This window comes from Pteropus alecto, unplaced genomic scaffold (genome assembly GCF_000325575.1).
Source record: "Pteropus alecto unplaced genomic scaffold, ASM32557v1 scaffold141, whole genome shotgun sequence".
Taxonomy (NCBI): Eukaryota; Metazoa; Chordata; class Mammalia; order Chiroptera; family Pteropodidae; genus Pteropus; species Pteropus alecto.
This window is the reverse complement of record NW_006430459.1, coordinates 1,512-20,337: the sequence shown is the minus strand read 5'-3', so window position 1 is coordinate 20,337 and position 18,826 is coordinate 1,512. Positions and strand designations below refer to the sequence as shown.

The following is an 18,826-nucleotide window of genomic DNA, read 5'->3' as shown; positions in this document are numbered from 1 at the left end:
TGTCAAGTGTTCCTAAGCTTCTTGATCTGTCAAACATTCTCAAAATCTCCGTAGCACTGGGGCTGTGGCTTGCTTCTCCGTTTGGGGAAGAGGAAAGATGGCTTCTCTCCCCACCCGAGAATTCTTAAGCTCTTCAAGGGGGAGGCTGTATGGCTCCCCGCTGACTCACAGGTGCCCTGACTTGCCGGGTGGTGGGAGTGGGGTGAGGTGAACCAGAAATATTCGCTTTGGTCAAGGCTCACCTCGAATCAGTTGTGTGACTTTGGGCACAACTTTACCCCATCTGGGCCTCAGTTTCTCCATCTGTAAGGTGAAAAAGAGGGTTGATTTGGAAAAAAAAAATCCAGTGGCCGTTCTCATGTTCCCTCCTCTCCCTTCATCCAGTTGAGTGAACATCTTCAGTGGGGGGAGGTGGTGCAAAAAATTCACCTCGGTCTTGGATCCTCACATCTAGAGGGGTGTGAGTGCCTGAAAAGCCCCCATGCAAGGATTACACTAGTCCAGTGCATGAGTGTTTTTCAAGTTTTTGTTACTTATTGCCCTAAATGTGGGCTTAATGGCTGGCCGAGAAAACGTATGCATCGTCAGCAGCTTCTTAACCCTAAGGATCCTGGATGAAGGTGTTTTTGTTCGTGCGATTTTTTTTCAGTTACAGTTGACATTTAATATTTTGTATTTCTGGTATACGGCATAGTGGTTAGACATTTATATAATTTACAAAGTGGTACTGTACTTGTCAAGGGGATCACTTTGTTTTTACCGAGAAAAGCTAATTGTAGAATTACAGCAACATTTTCATTGCAGACTAGTCTGGGAGCAGAGGTGCTTTAGTGGTTCTGGGCTTTCACTTGTTTATTTGTTTGCCTCTTGAATCTCAGGGTTCTTGTTTTTGGCTTCAGACATCTGGGAGGAGCCGCTACAGGTTCTTGGGTGGTCTTGGCTTGCAATGCCAGTCCTGATTATACCATACTCCCAGCCATGTCACTCATTTTTTGAGGTTTCAGGCCCCTGCTCTTCCTCCCCCCGCCATCTGCACTATCTATTCAGGGGACTGGGGGAAATGGAAACTGCTTTACCTAAGCTCAATTCTTCCCTTGCCCCATTGTAAATTAGCCACTTCGAACGTGAGAAATGGCATAGGCTTGGCACATCTGTATTCCAGAGCTTGAGATATACAGGAAAATGCATTTTGATGCTCAAGCTGGCAGTCCTGTGGTCAGCAGTACAGAGGCCATGCCCACATCTCCTGCCTTGTTAACCCTTTATTTTAGGAAGCAAGTTTCCTGATAGCTTTCTAAAAATAAAATCATTTTGGAAGTGTAATATACAAACATAAAAGTATAGAAATATGAGTGAACAGCTCAATGGATTTGCACAAAATAAACATGCCCATGTAACCCCCACTAGACCACAGAATAGAAAATTCTAGTCCCCTCCACCCCACCCTCACCAGCCTCACCATACACCCTCTCCTAGTTCATGCTCCTATCCAAATGAAACTACTCTCCTGCTTTCCAGATTAGTTTTCCTGACGGTTTTTTGAAAAGCTTTTAATTATAAAACTTTTTTCAAAGATATATAGAAGTAGAGGAAATAGTAGGGTGACTCTCTATGTACCTCCCACCAGCCTCATTAATTATCAACTAATGGCCACTCTTATTTTCTCTGTACCTAATCTACTCTCCATTTCCAACTTAAATTATTTTAAGGCAAATCTCAGACATATCATTTCACATGTAATTATTTTAGTATGTATGTATTCCTAGTCATAAGGACTCTGAAAATGCAATAAAATGCCACTATTACAACAAAAAGTTTAGAATAATTTCTTCATACTGAAGAAATTATCCAGTCAGTGTTCAAATCTCCCCTATTTTGTCATAAATGTATTTTGTTTTGTTTTGTTTTGTTTTTACTTTGCCTTTTAAAATCAGAGTCCAAATAAGGTCTATATATTAACACATTTTTATTAGCATTTTTTATTTTTCAAAACACTTTTTATTGAATTAGAGCATATATTCAGAAGAGTGCTCAAATCATAAGTATGTACGTGATGAGTTGTCAGAAAATGACTATATCGATGTCAATACCCCACATCAGGCACTAGAATATGACCAGAACCTCAAAAGTCTTCTGGCATCCCTTTCCTCACTGCCTCCCAGAAAATGTAACTTGACCTTGACTTCATACATGAGCAGGTGGCTTTTTAAATTTTTATTTTAATTTAATTCTCATTATTTTTTGGCTGTGGCGCATGGCTGTGGCACTCAGGTTGGACTTCTGCTGGCCATCTATTTCCTGGATCACAAGTTTGTGGGTGAATGATTCCTGCCTTTTCTCAGGGCTTAGAGCTTTCCCCGAACACCAGCCTCCAACTCCAATGCAATGAGTATTACAGAAGTGAAGAAATGCAAACTATTTCCACAGTGGTCTAGCCTTCTCTGGGAGTGGCTGTTCTGGCTTTCCTGAACATTCCTGGGCAGTCTTGGCCCTTTGCCGGCCCATTTGCTTTCTGGAAGTGCTGGTCAGGCAGACTGGAGCAAGGCTAGTAATGGCAGCTGATTGGCCAGAGCTCATACCACCGATGCCTTCATCATTTTACATTGAAACATTCTTTTAAAATATCGAGCTTGGTTTTATTATTGATTTTTTAAATAAAGAATTACCATAAAAGGGGAATAACATGGAAAGTTCCTAAAGAGCAGCAAGATTTAGAATAAATAGATGAAATCTGTTGTTGGCTCATAATTTACTGATGCTAGTCACTATGACTTGGGTTGCAGATTATTTTGGTTTGCTTCTGTCTCAAAAGGCACCAGGTGGGGTCCCTACGGAGTGGGGGACAGAACTTCATTTTTTTATTTGTATGTTCTAGGATTGAAGGACCTCATGCTGAATCAGAGAAGGGACCCTCTGCCGGTCTTGATGATGTCTATGGCCCCAAGCCCCAGGCTCCCCAAAAGAAGCTCCCTGCTGAAGAAATAAAGCCCACTGCTATTGATACTCCTCGCAGATTTGGAAAGCTGCTAGCAGCCACTCAAATACTGGACAGTATGCTGAATAACTATGACCACAGACTGCGCCCTGGCATTGGTGGTGAGTAACAAAACAGTTCACCCCCCTCCCCTGGAGGGGAGAGGCTTTAAGGGTATAAGTACGGCGAACAGACCTGTGGTATAGGTGAGGGTGCCATGCATGTGGACAAGAACATCTCTTGCTGATCTATCAGGTAAGAGATATCAACTATAGTCTCAGCAATGCCATTACCTTGGTCTAGACTTTTCCTTTCTTTTTACCCTCAGTTTTTCCAACTATAGAATGAGATGACTAGACTAGATGATATGACCTTTGAGGTATGTCCAACTCTTAACAGTCCATGAATTGGATCTTACCATGAAAGAACAAAGAAAGAAAAGGATCAGATGTTGAAACCCATGTAGTATAATCCTTATTCATCTCCCCTTTCCTTCCCTCTGATCACACCCTCCCTTGCCTCATGCCCCTGTTTTACACACCTCTGCCACTTCTGCTTCCTTACAGAGAAGCCCACTGTGATCACTGTCGTGCTCTCTGTCAACACCCTTGGTCCTATCTCTGTCCCGAACATGGTGAGTACTGAGCTTTGATACAGTATCTCCTAGCTCAGGGATCTAATCCATGGGGCCTTTCACATGTTTGTATGTGTTTTTTTTTTTTTTTTTTTATCTCTGTCCATAACATAAGTTTGGGGCGAGGGGAGAGATTTTAATCAATACTTACTTGAGAAGGAGGTTGGAAAACCTGCCTGAAGAAGACCTTTAGAATCCAGATTATATCTTCCAGTCTTTCATTCAAAGTGAAAACAAGAAAGCACCTTTAAACAACACAATGGAATGGCTCGATTTTTTATGGACTTAAGTCTATAGTTATACCAACTCGTGCTCTAAGGCTGTTTCTTTCCTTTTGCCCTGATTTCTTCTCTCCTGTTCCACTACAAACATTCTAGTGTCAGTACTATCCCCAGTTAGCTTTTATTATCTCCTACTGGACATACACAAAATTCAAGGTCTCTGCCTACCCCAGGTCATCTGGCTTCCTGAGTGATATGCCTCCTGCAGTCCTGATCCTGCTTAAAGCATGAAGTTCAACCCTGCGCTATAGCAATCAAGGCTGGAACTAACTCAGGGATTTTTTTTTAACTCCTTTCCTGACCACGTGATCTAGTCACAGTAGACTATGGGTGTTCCCAAACTATCTTGTACCTCTGAGCCTTTGCTCAAACTATTTCTTGTTTAGTATGCCATTGCTCCACTTTTCTATTTTTCATAAGCCTTATCTTTCAAGGTATAACTCAAATAACATTTCTTTCATGGCATCCTTCCTGACCTCCACAGCTATTTATTGCTCCCTTCTTATACCACAGTCCTCTCTTTGGCATTCCGATCTTATCCCAGTCATTTACCTGATCTTCCCTAGCTTGTTATATTGTAATGATGTGCTCTATGTCTGCCTTGCTCTATCAAGTATGGTCTCCATAATGTAAAGGATTCTGCGTATGTTAGCTGAGCAAATGCATTATGAAAGAGATTCTGCAAAAGTCACTTTCATCTTCAGAGAGCCTGACAATGAGAAAGGCTGTAGTAACTAACTTCATTGCAGTCATAGACTTGGCCTGGACCAGGTCAGACATAGTTTTAGCATACCAACTGGTACCCAACAAGCACTATCTGATTGGGTGAGCTCAGAGTCTAGGCTTTGAGGCGGGATTTGCAAATAGACACTCAAAGGTAAGTAAACATTTATGGTAGATCAAGGTGTTTACTTAGGCTGAGTGGAAGAATGAGGTTTCTCCCTGTGATGCTTTGTTTGGCTACCTGGTTCTTGAGGCATGGTGTACTTATGTATTGCTATGTCACAAATTATCTCAAAATACAGTGTTTTAAAACAACAAATAGTAATTAGCTTGCAGCTCATGTGAGTTAGGAATCCAGGCATGATTTAGCTGGATCCCCTGTTTCAAGGTCTCTTACGAGGCTGCAGTTAAGGTGTCAGTTGAGTCTGGGGTCTCATCTGAAGGCTCAACTGAGGGAGGGTCCACTTTGAAGGTCTCACATGGCTGATGGCAGGATTTAGTTCTTCTCTGGCTATTGCCTGGAGGCCTCCCATTGTCCTTGCCATGTAGGCCTTTCCACAGGGTAGCTCACAATATGGCAGCTGGCTTCGTTCAGGCTGAGCAAGAGCATGAGAAGAGGTATTAGAAATGGAAGCCATAAACTTGTAATCTAATTTTAGTAGTAACATAGCATTGCTTCTGTGGTATTCTGTTCATTAGAAGCAAGTCATGTCTAGCCCACAGTCAAGTGGGGAGGATTACACAAGGGCATGGACTCCAGGGAGTGAAGATCATTGGGGGCCATCTTAGAGTCTGTCTACTACACATGGCTATTATGTTTTCCTACTGAAGCATGTAAAATCCTGTAACTACTAGAATGGAATGCTGGGAAATAACAAGGAAGCAGAGAAGCATGAAACCAAATAGATCTTTTTGAGTTTCCGTTGACATTTTAAAGTTTTTCTCTTCCTTTGTTGTCAGACTTACTTTTTGCTTTTATCAGTGTGCTTACTACTTAATGAGTATGAATTTAGCGATCGACTTGACTTAAATCATTGTTATACTAAGAAGCAATGGGTTCTGAGCAAGACCCAGAGGTCAAAGTCGTGTGGTCCCACACTCTGCTCCTATTAATGTTGGCAGCATTGACCTCACCTGAGGTGCCAGGAAGTGCTGACACCTGACAATCTAGAGGAATACAGTTTAATAACTCAGCAGCAACCAAACCTGGCATGCAACACAGAACTGGTCTAAATAGGAGCCAATAACTCGATTTTCTTTGGCTACTAAGGTGGTTCTTTAGCCAAGTACCTTTAGAAGATTCCAAACAGTCATGTGGTATTAAATTTTCTCCGAAGTCAGGCCTTTTATATAGTTCCAAATTGTTTCTGAAAGCTGTGGGAGGTCCCAGTTCTTGTACAGCCTTGGTGACGCTTGTAGAGTGCTACGCTTGGTGAAGAGGGAGCACATGTCTCTCTCACACAGCCACTACACTTACCAATCAACAGAGCATATTTATCTCCTTGGCCCTTCATGACATGCAAGGCTGTCACTGGGATCCTCATTGTGTTTGAGGCAACTGAGCCTCTCAGCAAGGTTTTGAATCTCCAGTATTCTATTACACAGTAGGAGTGGTTGTTTGAGGAGAGTTCCAACACCCTTCAGTCAGATGTTACCTAGAGGACAAGAATCGTTTTCATGGAGAGAAACCTGAGCCCAGAGCATGAGGATTTAAATGAAATGTTTCTACCAGTCTCCTGGCTTGAGCTTAGAAGGCAGTGACCACTCTGGAAATGACTGCCCTACACAGTATCAACAGTAGTTATTGCAAGCAATTCTAATTAAGCCAATTCCTTGACACCAAATTTCTAGAGTTTCGACTGAGCTAAAAGAGGTGTATATCCGAAGATACCTTGTCGAATGGAGAAAAATAGAACTGCTGGTTATCAGTTGGTGTGTAGTGAACCTACATTTGATATCTGGTTAAATGGAAATTAACTGCTCATTTGAAACACTATAGCACAGTAGGAGCACATCGCGGGTTGCAGAGGAGAAGTCTTCCTCTACCACCAAGTACTTCACGTGGCCTGAGAACGAAGGAGACTCTGCGGGCCAAGTTGGAATTGCCAGACACTTGGGACTGTAGAAGTGCTCTGAAGGCCGATTGTGAAGGGTCTGGGCAGGGCAGGGCTGGGGCTCCTATGTGAATGGTAGCCAGCTCTGCCACTTTTTTTCTGTTTACTTCTTTGGATTACTCCAGGGAACATTCCCAGTCTGGGAGGCTGGGTCCCAGCAATTTGGCAGTGGCGATCATCATCTTTTGGTCTGGGCATTGCCCCCCATTGGCTCTACTGGCTTCCAGGGTTGTGAAAGTCTGGTTGGTGTTTACCGTTTGATACAGGATAACTCAAGAGAAAGACCTAGGGAATCTGCAGAGGGAAATTGGACCTTGGTACCCAAAGGGATTGTTAATTCAAGTGAAGTAAGCACTGGAAGGGAAGATCAGTGAAGGTTGTTCCAGGAGAAGGATATGATTGTGGCGCTCTGAACATCAGAGCCAGTGTGCTGCTGTTAATTTATGTGATTTTGAACAGGCCCCTTTCTCTCTGAGTCTCAGTTTACCCAACTCTAAAGTAAAGGCAGTCATGCTAGCCCTCAAAGTTCTACCTTGGTCCAATTCTGGTATTTGGTGTTCAAGCTGCTTGCAGTTCTATTATAGTCTGTTTTGATTCTCTTCAGTTCCAGTGGTATAAATTTCTAGCTTCTCATGCTTCTTCCTATTAAATATCTTTCTTGATGTTTAACAGTTTATGAAAGAGAAACTATCTGGAGACCAAATAATCATAGATATATCTATGTGTACACACACACACACACACACACACACACACACACACACACATTCAGAGGTTAGGTGCCCTTGTTTAAAAGGAAAAGCAAAACAAAACAAAAATGATTCAAAAAGCATGAGACTAAAGAATTTCTCTTGCGGCTCAAAGCACTTCATTTTTTAATATAATTCTGAAGGATGAAGGAGTTTGGTTAACTAACAACTTTCTTCCCCAAATAAAAGCTGAAAGGGAAAACTTTGCTGTATACAATCAAAGCTGTGCATGTTGGTGAATGTGAGTTGAGATCTTTGATCTGCTATGAAGCTGTGGGGGCTAAGATGGTGTTGACCTGGCTGGAGTAGCATTACAGCCCTATAAGGGAGTGGTGACATGATGAGCCCAGCCCATACAATTAAGCCACTATTGTCTTTCTGTTTCTAGATGACATATATCTTCCCAGACTGTTATCCATTTGGAAAAGTTCCTTTCTTTTTGAAATACCTGGAAATAGAAAACTCCTACAGCCAAATTCATGTTGTTTTCCTCTGTGCAAGCCTAAGTGGCTTCCTATCTGCTTGATAGGCCCATCACAGCATGCCATGAGAATGTTCTTTGTCTGCACAACCCCAAATGTGTGCTTTTTTATTCTTCCCACCAGGAATACTCCATTGACATTACCTTATGCCAGACCTGGTATGATGAACGCCTCCGTTACAACGGCAGCTTTGAGAGCTTTGTTCTGAATGGTGACGTGGTGAGCCAGTTATGGATCCCAGACACCTTTTTTAGGAATTCTAAGAGGATCCACGATTATGGGGTCACCAGACTCAACCACATGGTTCGCATCCACAAAGATGGCAAGGTGTTGTACACAGATAGGTACGTCAAACCTCTGGATTCTTACCTCTTGGGACTCTTCTTCCTCTTCTGAGAATTTTTACTAAAGAAACGTAGATAGAGGTTTCATCCTGAATGATACTTCTAAGGGCCCTTCCAAGCTTCCCTAGACCATGACTCAAACCCCTCATGTACAGACACAGATACCAAGACCTCAGGATAGAACGATATTGCTTAAGTCCGCACACCAAATTTGCGGCAGAGCTGGGACTTGTACCCAGTGACTTGGTTTCAAGTCCAGAGCTCCTTCCACTAGAATTCACCAGTATGACTGCATTGCCCAGACAATTCCATCCTAAGTGTACACTGAAAGTAAAGACATGTCCACAGTGGTGGAATTGTCTATGAGGAGCAGTAACACAGCGATTGGAAAGATACCAAAGACGAGCTAGATACCTGAATACCTGGCAAGGGAAGCTTGTGAATGGATGGTATAGGGGTGGGGAGGTGGTAGAGAATGGGAGAATGTTGGCAGGTCCTGGAAGCTGGGATGGGCAAGAAACAAAAGCCCATCATCTAGTTGGTCCCTACAGTTCTCCAATGTTGGAGACCAGAGTAGCCAAATATTTCCAAGCTGTTCTTCTTCTCTTTTTGTCTTTCCTTTGAGCTCTTTGTCTCAAATCCCATTGTTGCCACTCACTCGTGGTGGTCCCCAGGCCCAAATTAGGTGGATACCTAAATGCTAAGGACCAGACTAATGAAGTTCCTTTCTTCCTTCCAGGATGATCATTGATGCTAGATGTTCACTCCACATGCTCAAATTTCCAATGGATTCTCACTCTTGCCCTCTGTCTTTCTCTAGCTGTGAGTACCTTCTTAGGTTTCTGGGACCCTAGAGTCATGCCGGGCCCCTTCTTTTTCTCATCCTTGCTCTTTATATTTCTCCTAAGATGGTGCCAAGTTTGCCTAGGGCTACCCAATTCATATTCATCTCTTTTCCTGTTGACAGTGCTGTATTGCTCAACCTGGGCCTTATGTTGGGTAACTCCCTCTCCCTTCTACCCCATCTCAAGTCAATCACCCACCTCTGAAGTGTATCTTGAGTATGTCTGCTTTTGTCCATCTCCACTGTCATTATGTTGGTTTAGGTCTTTGTTACCTTCCACTTGGACTTTTGCAACATCTTCAGTTTGAAATTGAACCTGTCCAAAAATAAATACATTGTCTCCTCCCAGCATCTACCCCTAAAATAAATGTGTTGCTTCTGTGTTCCCACTTATCTCACTGAAAGGCACCATCACCCATTCAGTTGTTCAAGCCAAGAACTTTGATGCTTTTTTCCCCTTCACCTGCTACATATAATCAATCAACACATCTTGTTGATGTTCCCTTCTAAACCTCTCTTGGTCCTGTCTGTTACTCTGCATTTTCACTGCCATAGCTTTGAATCCTGCCTTCATTCATTGTATTATGCCTGTATTACTGCTCTGGCCATAACTGGTATTCCTGTCTGACCATCTTTATATAATGAGCAGAGTGACCTAGCTGAAGAATCATCTAGACCAGGTCACTTCTTAGTTTCAAATACTTCCTCAACTCTCATGTATCAATTGCTTAAAATGTCCCTCAAGGCCTGGTCCCCAAAGAACTGGCCCCTGCTACCCACTGCTACATACCTCATTCATCCTCTGTGAGCTAGGCATCCTGAACTTTGGGCATTTTCATTATACATCAGGCATGTTCATCTCTCTATGCTTTAAACACCCTCCTCACCCTTTCAGCCTCATCCATACAAAGAAAATTGACTAAACTTTTAACACTTATTGGAATATCACTTACTCTATGAAATTTTTTCTGGGTGTGTCCCCAAGTGATCTTTCTTCCCCTGTTTCCCCACTGCCCTAAGAGCAGAGGTTTCTCAGAGCAATTCCAACAATTACAGATGTAAACTCACTGTCCTAGTCAATAAAATGTGAATGCGTGAGGACAGGGCTCCTGCCTTGTTCATCTCTATTTCCAGCATGGGGCTTGGTACTGAGGAATGCTCAGTAAATGCAGTTACTGAATGGACTTCAACAATGAGGTAAGAGAGGCAAGATATGACACTGGTGAGGCCAGAGTCAGGACTCCAAGGCACTGCTCAGACTCCATGTTGGGTGGAGACCTCCACTAGGCTTCCCAGTCTCACATGACCCTCTTTTCCACATTGCTTTACAGTTTCCTATCCTGAGAATGAGATAATATACAAGTGGGACGATTTCAAGCTTGACATCAATGATGGTAATTCCTGGAAGCTTTTACAGTTTGACTTTACAGGAGTGAGCAACGAGACCAAAACTATCTCAACTATAGCTGGTAAGTACACGTTGGGGGCAGGGCTATAAGCAGAGGGTGATAAGGATGAGTGGAGGTGGTCTATACATAGAAATGCTATGAAATTATCCCATGGAAATATTGTAGAACATGGTTCCCGTCTTATAAATGCTAAGCACTTACAACTGTTTGCAGAGGAAACTGAGACTTTATAACTACATCTCAGTCTCATCTGCAAAGAAGTAAGTGCTTTGCCAAGCTCCTAAGAGGGTCGAGAGGGTTGGTAAGTAGATAAAGTTATATTACTGTCAGAATTTGCAACCAGCTTTGTCACGAAGACCCTTCAGTTTTAAAGTCTTTGTTACAATTGACCTACTTGCATGACTTTAGGAAATGGAGCTCATGTGAGTTCTCCACATCCAGAACAAATCCAAGCTGGCTAAGTTGGAAGAAAAGTCTGTCCTAATAGGAAGTGGAGGCTTGAAGTCTAATGTCAGTTAGGGGAGGGCTGGGGTAGTATGGAAGGAGTTCCAGCAGCTACAGTGGCTGCTGCATCAACCTTTATTTTAAAGGAGCAGCTCTGACAAGCACAGATTCCTGTGAAATCTTCATGGTGAATTCAGCATGGACATATGGTGATCACTGGTTTTCTGACCTTGTTCCTAACAAGGACCAGAAGGGAGGGTCCTGGGTCTCTTAAACTCGAGCTTCCAACTAGGTGTGAGCATCTTTGCTTGTGTTCCTAGGTGATCTGAATGAGGAGCCAAGGGACCTCCCTAGGGTTGCTCCCAGAGCAGCCCTGGAAACCCTCTTCACACATACTGACCAAGTCAGGGCAGTGGAGGCACTGCCCTCATCGTTTCCAGAATGCGGATGGAGCCAGTCACTCAACCAGCCATTTGCCATGGGAGGCATCTTGCTTTGATTCCATGGGGCTAGGCAGAAAATCTATTCTTCCTTTACTTGTTGAGTTGGTCACTGGGTGAGGGGTAGCTCATGCTCATCTGGCTAGAGCTTTGCTTGCATAGTATTAGGCAAGGGGAGAGGTCTGCTTTACAAATGCTTTTGCTCAGGGGCTCTGGGTAAGCAGCTTTACTACCTTTGACTCAGGATCCTTGCTCTTCTGCCAGCTAACCTGGGCCTGCTTCTTGCCTTTCTGCACCTCAGTTTCCCCAGACAGGTGTGACCCATCATCAAAAACGGCAGGAGACAAGGCCCAGGGGCTTTCAAGTCACTAGTGGTTCCATTTAGTAGATGGCTGTGCATTGTTTCAAAATGGTACCCTAGTGACTACAAAGCCCCAGAGCCAGTACCATCAACAAAGCAATGACAATAGGTAAGCACCAGACCTGCTGGGAGAGAGGAGAATTCTTGGGGAGAAAAGATGAAGACTTCTTCCCTTTCTGCTAAAGACTGGTTGATCTGGAATCATGGTTTCTCCAATGTTATAGTTATCTTTGGGACTGGTATGAAACTCTTCCACTTCCAGTTAGTCCCTGAGCAGTTTTCTCCATCTGTTACAAACTTATGTACTCAGCCCCTAATGGTTCAGAATGCAGTAGTAGCTTGCTACTCTGGCCACTTTGGTATTGAAACAGAGAATCTGTTTCAGGAGGCCCTCAGAGAGTCCAACCTTGCCCCCAGTCAGTCAGTCATCCTTCTCGGGTGACTGTTGAACCTCTGATGAAATCTTACTTGTGATTAGGACTTCACTTTCTTTCGAGGGAGTTTCTTCCTTATCTAGATAACTGTCTATCAGAAAACACTCCCTGATCATCTGAAATTGTAATCTCTGGAATTTCCACTGCTGGACCTAGTTCTTTTCCCCTAAAACTATTGAACTTCCAGTAAGTCTAGTCACTTTTCCACAGAGTCAAGATTAAAAGACCAGTATTATGGCTCTAGCCTTGGGTCATATTATTTTATAAGCTATATAGCCCCAGTTCCTTTTTCTTCCCTCATTAGTTAAGGCTTTAGGTTTGCTCATCCTTCTAGTCCCAGTCCTCTGGATAGTATTTTTAATTGTGTTCCTCTGACAGTGCAGTGACCGACTGGGGTCTGGCCAAAGCAGATAAGAGCAGAAAGCATCTTTAGATTTTTTTTTTTTTGCTTTGGCTCCATAGCCCCAGGTATCTTTTATCCCATTTGCCCTTTACCCCTGCTCTTGCATTCCTCAGAAATAAGAAAGTGGTGTGTGATAGTATCCTTCTTTCAGACTTCAAAGACAAATTTCTATCTCTTGACAAGTGAAGAAGTTTCTTTGGTTGGAATAAATAAAATAAAAACAGAAAAAGCCAATAGGATAATAAATCTTCTTGCAAGAAGACTATATAAACTCAGCAAATTTTTTCAGGGAGTGGTTGTAGCTAAGTAAGGCTGTCTTAAATATCAGTCAAGCCCCCAGGGCAAGAAACTAAGAACTTGATAAATACATCCTGGCCAGTAGGCAAGTGTGAGTGGTCCCTGCAGCATCCTTGGAGGAGAAGTTTTATCCCTAAAGCTACTGCTCTAGACATAGGTATTCCACTCACCCCAGACCACTTCATTGCCTTTTTCCAGAAGATTCTGAGAAGTCTTGTCCCTTGAGTATCAGTGCTGCCAAGGTGAGTAGGAAAGGCTGCTCCTCTCATTCAGCTGCAACATACCCAGATCTGCTGGACAGGTGATCTACTTTCCAAAGTAGGAGGATACATGGCCAGGTTAGTGTTCTGGTCTCTTCAGACAAAGCTGTTGATGAGCGTGTGCTAGGTTCCAGGCTGTACCAGGCTTGGATGGGCAGGAGCCAAGCCACGGGGATCACATAAGCCCTACTCTGAAGGGGTTTAAAAGCCTACTTAATTCAAGGCCAAGGAATTCTACAGTATCACTGAGGTAGGAGTTTGGAGATTAGCTTCACTAAGGAGCCAGCATTTGAGCTATTACAAATTCAATGTGATGTTTCACAGTGAAAAGGGATGATCTAGGCTCAAGAAAACCCCTACCTCCCCAAATTCTTGGAGTCACGATGGGTATGCAGTGTTTGGGATGAATGCGTCAGAGTATGAAGGGTACAATAGAAGATCCCAACTGGAGAGGTAGGTTGTCATCAGGTCTTGTAGGAGCCACCACCGTCTAAGGAGAGAGCTAACATCAAGGACATGATATCCAACTGGATGTGAAGACCTCAGTCCACTTTGTGGGTGTATACTCTGAAGACCTGACTTAGATTTTTATTTTCAGTTAATTCTTCTGTTTTTTCCAAAATACTCGATTTGAGTTAGGGTAATAGATTAAGAATAGGAAGTCCAGGGTTGGACTATTGGTATAAATATGCAAGCTATTGCAGGGAATCTGAGAATAGATGGGATTAGCTCAGGCTAAGGTGCTGTGTGCATGTGTGTGTAAGAGGGCAGTTGGAGCCAGTACGTGGTGGGCCATTAGTGTCAGGTTAGAGTGTAGACTTGAGTCTGTAGCTCTTGTAGAGCAGGGAGCCAACCACCAGAGATTTGGGATAGGTGAGTGATTTCTTTTGGCCATCTCAATTAAGGCATTTCACCAGCATATGAATGTATAGGAAGGAAGCCAAGTGCATTCTGTGCTTCCCCCACCATAGCTCAGGCTACCCTGGCTCTATTCCTGAAACTGTATATTGTAAGGGCTAGCAGTGCATGTGTCAGGCTGTGATCCTGCAGAGTAGATATGTCGCCTCAATGAACATGAAGGCTTCAGTCAGCCATCTGGACATTAGCTGTGATATCTAGAGGGCTAGCTGCTTTTTCAGTTTCATCTGACTCTTCTGCCACCCTGAAAACACAGATGTAGGGTGTGGGACAGTGAACTGAGAAAGAAGTAAATAAGGTTTTGGCCTTGGCCTAGCTCTTAACTGACCATGGTTCTTGCAGAGTGTTTCCTCTTTGGGCTTCTGATCCTCTGTATGTGGCACTGGAATAATGTGCCTCTATCCTAGGACTGTGTTGGGGATCCCATGAGCTGAACAATGGGATCTTTAATATGCATGTCATGCCTGGGGGAGACCCTCAAGTCAGTGCTGTAATGAAGTGGCATTTTTATGTTTTCTAGGTGATTTCATGGTCACCACACTTTTCTTCAATGTGAGCAGGCGGTTTGGCTTTAATATCTTTCAAAACTATGTCCCTTCTTCTGTGACCACGATTATCTCCTGGGTTTCCTTTTGGATCAAGAGTGATTTTGCTCAAGCTAGGACCTCTTTAGGTAAGTGGGTAAGGTAGACATCTATCTGGGCACAGGATCGCCTTCTCAGGGGTTCTTTCAGCAGTGTAATCAGTAGCTGTCCTACCTCCACTCTTGTGCTTTCACAGGGATCACCTCTGTACTCACCATGACCACATTGAGTTCCTATTCCCAGAAGAATTTCCCACGTGTCTCCTGTATGACAGCCTTGGATTTCTATATTGGTGTCTGCTTCGCCTTCTGCATCTGTGCTCTGCTGGAGTTTGCTCTGCTCAGTTTCCTGATCTACCACTACATGAAAAGCCGCACTTCTCCAAGAGTTCGCCATGTATGAGCTGGGTGTGGGAGTGGTAGCAAGGCTCTGGAGTAAGGAGGCATGCAAGTGAGGGCACTAGGACTCATGGCACATCACTGTGATGGCCAGCTCACAGTGATGGGGGATGACCTAGGGTGTTGTGGGGAGTCGAATAAACTTTCTGATGTGATGATGGGGATTCTGGGGGGCAAAAACGATGTGCCAAGGGCAGAATCTCCAGAAACTCCTGAGTCAGCACCTAGGCTTGGCTCATCTTTCCTTGACTTTTTCCCCTTCTTTCTTCTCCATTTCAGCCACCTACCCGTGCCCGTGCCCTTACCCCTCTCCGTGCCCGCGCCTCTGCCCACGCCCGTGCCCGCCAGCAGCAGGATGTTGTGTGCGAGATCGAGGACTCCGAGGAGGACAGTGATGAAGAGGAGGGCCCATCTTGCCCGGCTCAGCAATCCCTCCGCCCTGGTCGCACCCAGTGCCCTGGCAGCCGCTGCAGGTTGTGCAAGTACTTGTGCATGGCCCGCAGTTGTAAGGGTAGTTTGTGGCAGCAGGGCCGCCTCTTCATCCACATCTACCGCTTGGATAACTACTCGCGAGTTATTTTCCCAGTGACCTTCTTCTTCTTCAATGTGATCTACTGGCTTGTTTGCCTTAACTTGTAGGTACCAGCTGGTACCCTGTGGGGCAGCCTTCCATGTTCCCCAGGAGGTCCCACACCCCTTGCCAAGGGGGTTGGGGGAAAGCAGCAGCAGCAGTAGGAGTAACTAGAGAGTGTCTTTCCTTCCCCTGCCTGACCCATTCATTGAATCTCCTTGGCAGCCCATTTCAAGTAAAATGGCTCCCGCTCTATTCCTCAAGGAACACTGTTGATGCTAAGCCTTAAAAAATTCTAGGCTCTCAGTCACCGTGCCCATGTATGAGCGAATTAACGATCTCCCAACAGTGCTGACACCCATTGCCCTTTTCAAGAATCTCAATACTGTCTTTATAGTGCTCCAGGCCTAGCTCTGGCGTCAGCCTCAAAATGCACAGACCAGCTGCTTGCCTGTTTCTGAAACCTCTTCAAGATGCTGGGTAGCAGTATAACCGGGTGGGGGGGTGTGGATCCTTAGGTCAGATTATTGTATTCTTGGTTCAATCTCCCTGCCCGCCCTTCCGTACAGATAGACAGACACTGGCATTATCCCTTTAGGAGGGGTGGAGCCAGCAATTTAACCTCTTTGGGACAGTATCCCTCCCTCTGCTGCTGTGACACCTCCTCCCCCACTCTGCCTCTGTCCCTCATCTGCACTACCAATTCAATGCCTTGCATCCAGTGGGTTTCTATTTTTGTGTATGATAATAGTGATAACCCCCTGCTTTATATGCCATCTCCTTCCTCTTCCTTTACCCCTGTAACTCTTATTGTAACTTCCCCTAGTGACTTTTCCCAGCCCTGACCCAGGTGCTAGGCCATGGTGACTTCTTAGGGCCAAGAAACAAAGAGGACTCTGCTCTGCAGTGGGCATTACCTGCGTTGATTGGTGCCAACCTATGGCACAGCATAGAATTTCTGCCATTTCTTCGGCCTTGAGACCCAGAGCCAGTCCATTCTTATCCCCGGGGCACTCTCACAATGACAATCAATCAATTGAAGTCCCTTAAATTTATATAGCACTTTATCTATTGCAAAGCACTTTTTGACAAATTATTTCTATTTTGAACCTCATAATAGCCCTGTGATAGATTCAGGGCAGGATTCTTATCCCCATTTTTCAGATGAGAACCCTGAGGCACAGATTTCTATGGGACTGTGGATCTCACTGGAAACTACACAGGAGCCCACTGTCACCTTCTAGACTGCATGACAGGGCTAGGCATCTCTGTTCACCATGATTCAATTCTATAGCCTCTGCTGGCACCCCAGTGGCAGGGCCCAGAGTGGCAGCCTCTCTTCAACATTGGCATGCTCAATTTCTGGGCCTTAGGTGCTCAGACTGCCCCCAAGATACAATCTTTCCTGGATCTGGTAACCCAGTGAGATGAATTTGGACATGCCCCAATGCTTGTATATGCTAAATGAAATCTGTGTCTGTATTTTATTGTGGGGGGAGGGATTGGGTAGGGGATCCATCTGCTTTTTGTCACCATCACCTGAAAAGGGGAAATATATCAATAAATATATCAGCAAAGCATGCGAGGTGTGGCTGGTTCCTGTGGCATTTAAGTCTGTTTTCAGCTCAGGTTTTAAATCTTAAACAACCCAAACCTTTGTCTGTCTCCCTCTCCCATCCAAGGCCTCACAGACCTACAAAGCATGCACATGTACCTGCTCTCTGTGCAGAACTGAAAGGAAAAGAGTGACCAAATGGGTGGCCTCCTTTTATTGATCATCTTACCTGCGTCTAGGCCTCTGGTCCTCTCCATGGCTCTTTTGCTTTGGCCATCATTCTAGCCTCACTTACTCAGAGCTAGAATGTTCCCACAGGCCAGCAGACTCAGAACACTACTCCCACCATGTAAAGACGGAGATATTGAGGCATCAAGAGGAGTGTCTTGGTTGATATACCCTTCAAACAAAATGTCTCTAAAGGTATATTGCGAAGTGTTTGCCTTGGCACTCTGTGACACATCCAACTCTAAAAGAACTCAGAAACAACAAGAACCAAGGAGGAGACAAAAATGGCATCTGAACAACCAACATGTTGGGTATAAAGTTCTTGAAATAATAATCAAACACTTTCCCTATAAGAAACCCACATGTCTTTACTGTGTATTTTCTGAGGTCCTAGCCAATGGCAAATTACAAGTAACAATTTAGAACAAGGCAAATAGCTCCTCATTCTTATTTACATTAGAAAGATGCAGGGGGAAAACAAAAGGTAGCCTGGCTCCTGACCAATGAAGACATGTAAATTTGTGAGCACTTATTTAAATGCATTTTGAAACAGAAATAGTGTAAACCAGATTCCTTAATTACACTGCAATAAAGATAAGAACAAAAAAAATTCCTACCATTTGTAAATTTCAAAATAAATAAATAAATAAATAAATAAATAAATAAATAAATAAATAAATAAATCTATCTCATGGAAACAATTCTTTTAAAATGAAGAAATTAAAAACATAATTGGGAACATGATATCTAAAAAAATAAAATTAATGCAGAAAAACTACATATTAAGATGCATGAGATGCAGCTAACACTGCACAAAAATTAATAATTTAAGCATTTCAATTACAAACAGTAGAAAAAAAAGGAGTTAAGGATTGAAATCTAGAAATTCGAAAAAAGTATAAAAACACATTATACCTTAGAAAAATTTTGGGGAAAGATTGAATTTTAAAATAAATAGTGAGAGAAAAGTAATTGATCATTTAAAATAAATAAAACTGGGTCTTTACCTCTCTATATCAAAATTATGGATTAATCAAAGATTTAAAAAGATTTTAAAGAAACCATAAGACAATATGAGTGAATATGTTTATATTCTTGGGATGGGAAAGGCATGAACTAAAACACCAGTAACTCTAGAGAAAAATATTGAAAACTTTGTTCATACTAAGAATAATAACAAAAGCAAAAGCAAAAAAAATGCATAGCAAAATACTGCCACTGGTTAGTTTTTCTGAGAAGAAGTCTCTGAGAATGATATTGGCATGCAGTCAGTTGATTGTGGAGCTCTTTTTGGGTCAATGCCTGTGTGGGAGAGTGAAGGGAGCAAAGTTAGGTAGAGAAGGAATTGGCCTGCAATGCAGTCACAATAAGGGCCTTAG

At 43.4% G+C, this 18,826-nt stretch overlaps 1 protein-coding gene across 3 annotated transcripts in view; it reads left to right on the top strand.

The window, feature by feature from the left end:
- The window catches only part of GABRE (gamma-aminobutyric acid type A receptor epsilon subunit), a 20,288-nt gene extending 3,044 nt beyond the window's left edge, over positions 1–17,244 (top strand). For 2 of the 3 annotated variants that reach the window (XM_006904790.3, XM_025046798.1), the window contains 8 exons: positions 2,876–3,096; positions 3,541–3,608; positions 8,081–8,301; positions 9,041–9,123; positions 10,477–10,614; positions 14,632–14,784; positions 14,892–15,091; positions 15,373–17,244. In XM_006904790.3, coding sequence (XP_006904852.1) covers positions 2,876–3,096; positions 3,541–3,608; positions 8,081–8,301; positions 9,041–9,123; positions 10,477–10,614; positions 14,632–14,784; positions 14,892–15,091; positions 15,373–15,732 — 1,444 coding nt within the window. In that variant the 3' untranslated portion in view covers positions 15,733–17,244. Of the gene's footprint in view, positions 1–20; positions 172–2,875; positions 3,097–3,540; positions 3,609–8,080; positions 8,302–9,040; positions 9,124–10,476; positions 10,615–14,631; positions 14,785–14,891; positions 15,092–15,372 lie in introns of those variants that run through there. The other variant, XM_025046795.1, reaches the window with a different exon arrangement.
- The last annotated feature ends 1,582 nt before the right edge of the window (positions 17,245–18,826 follow it).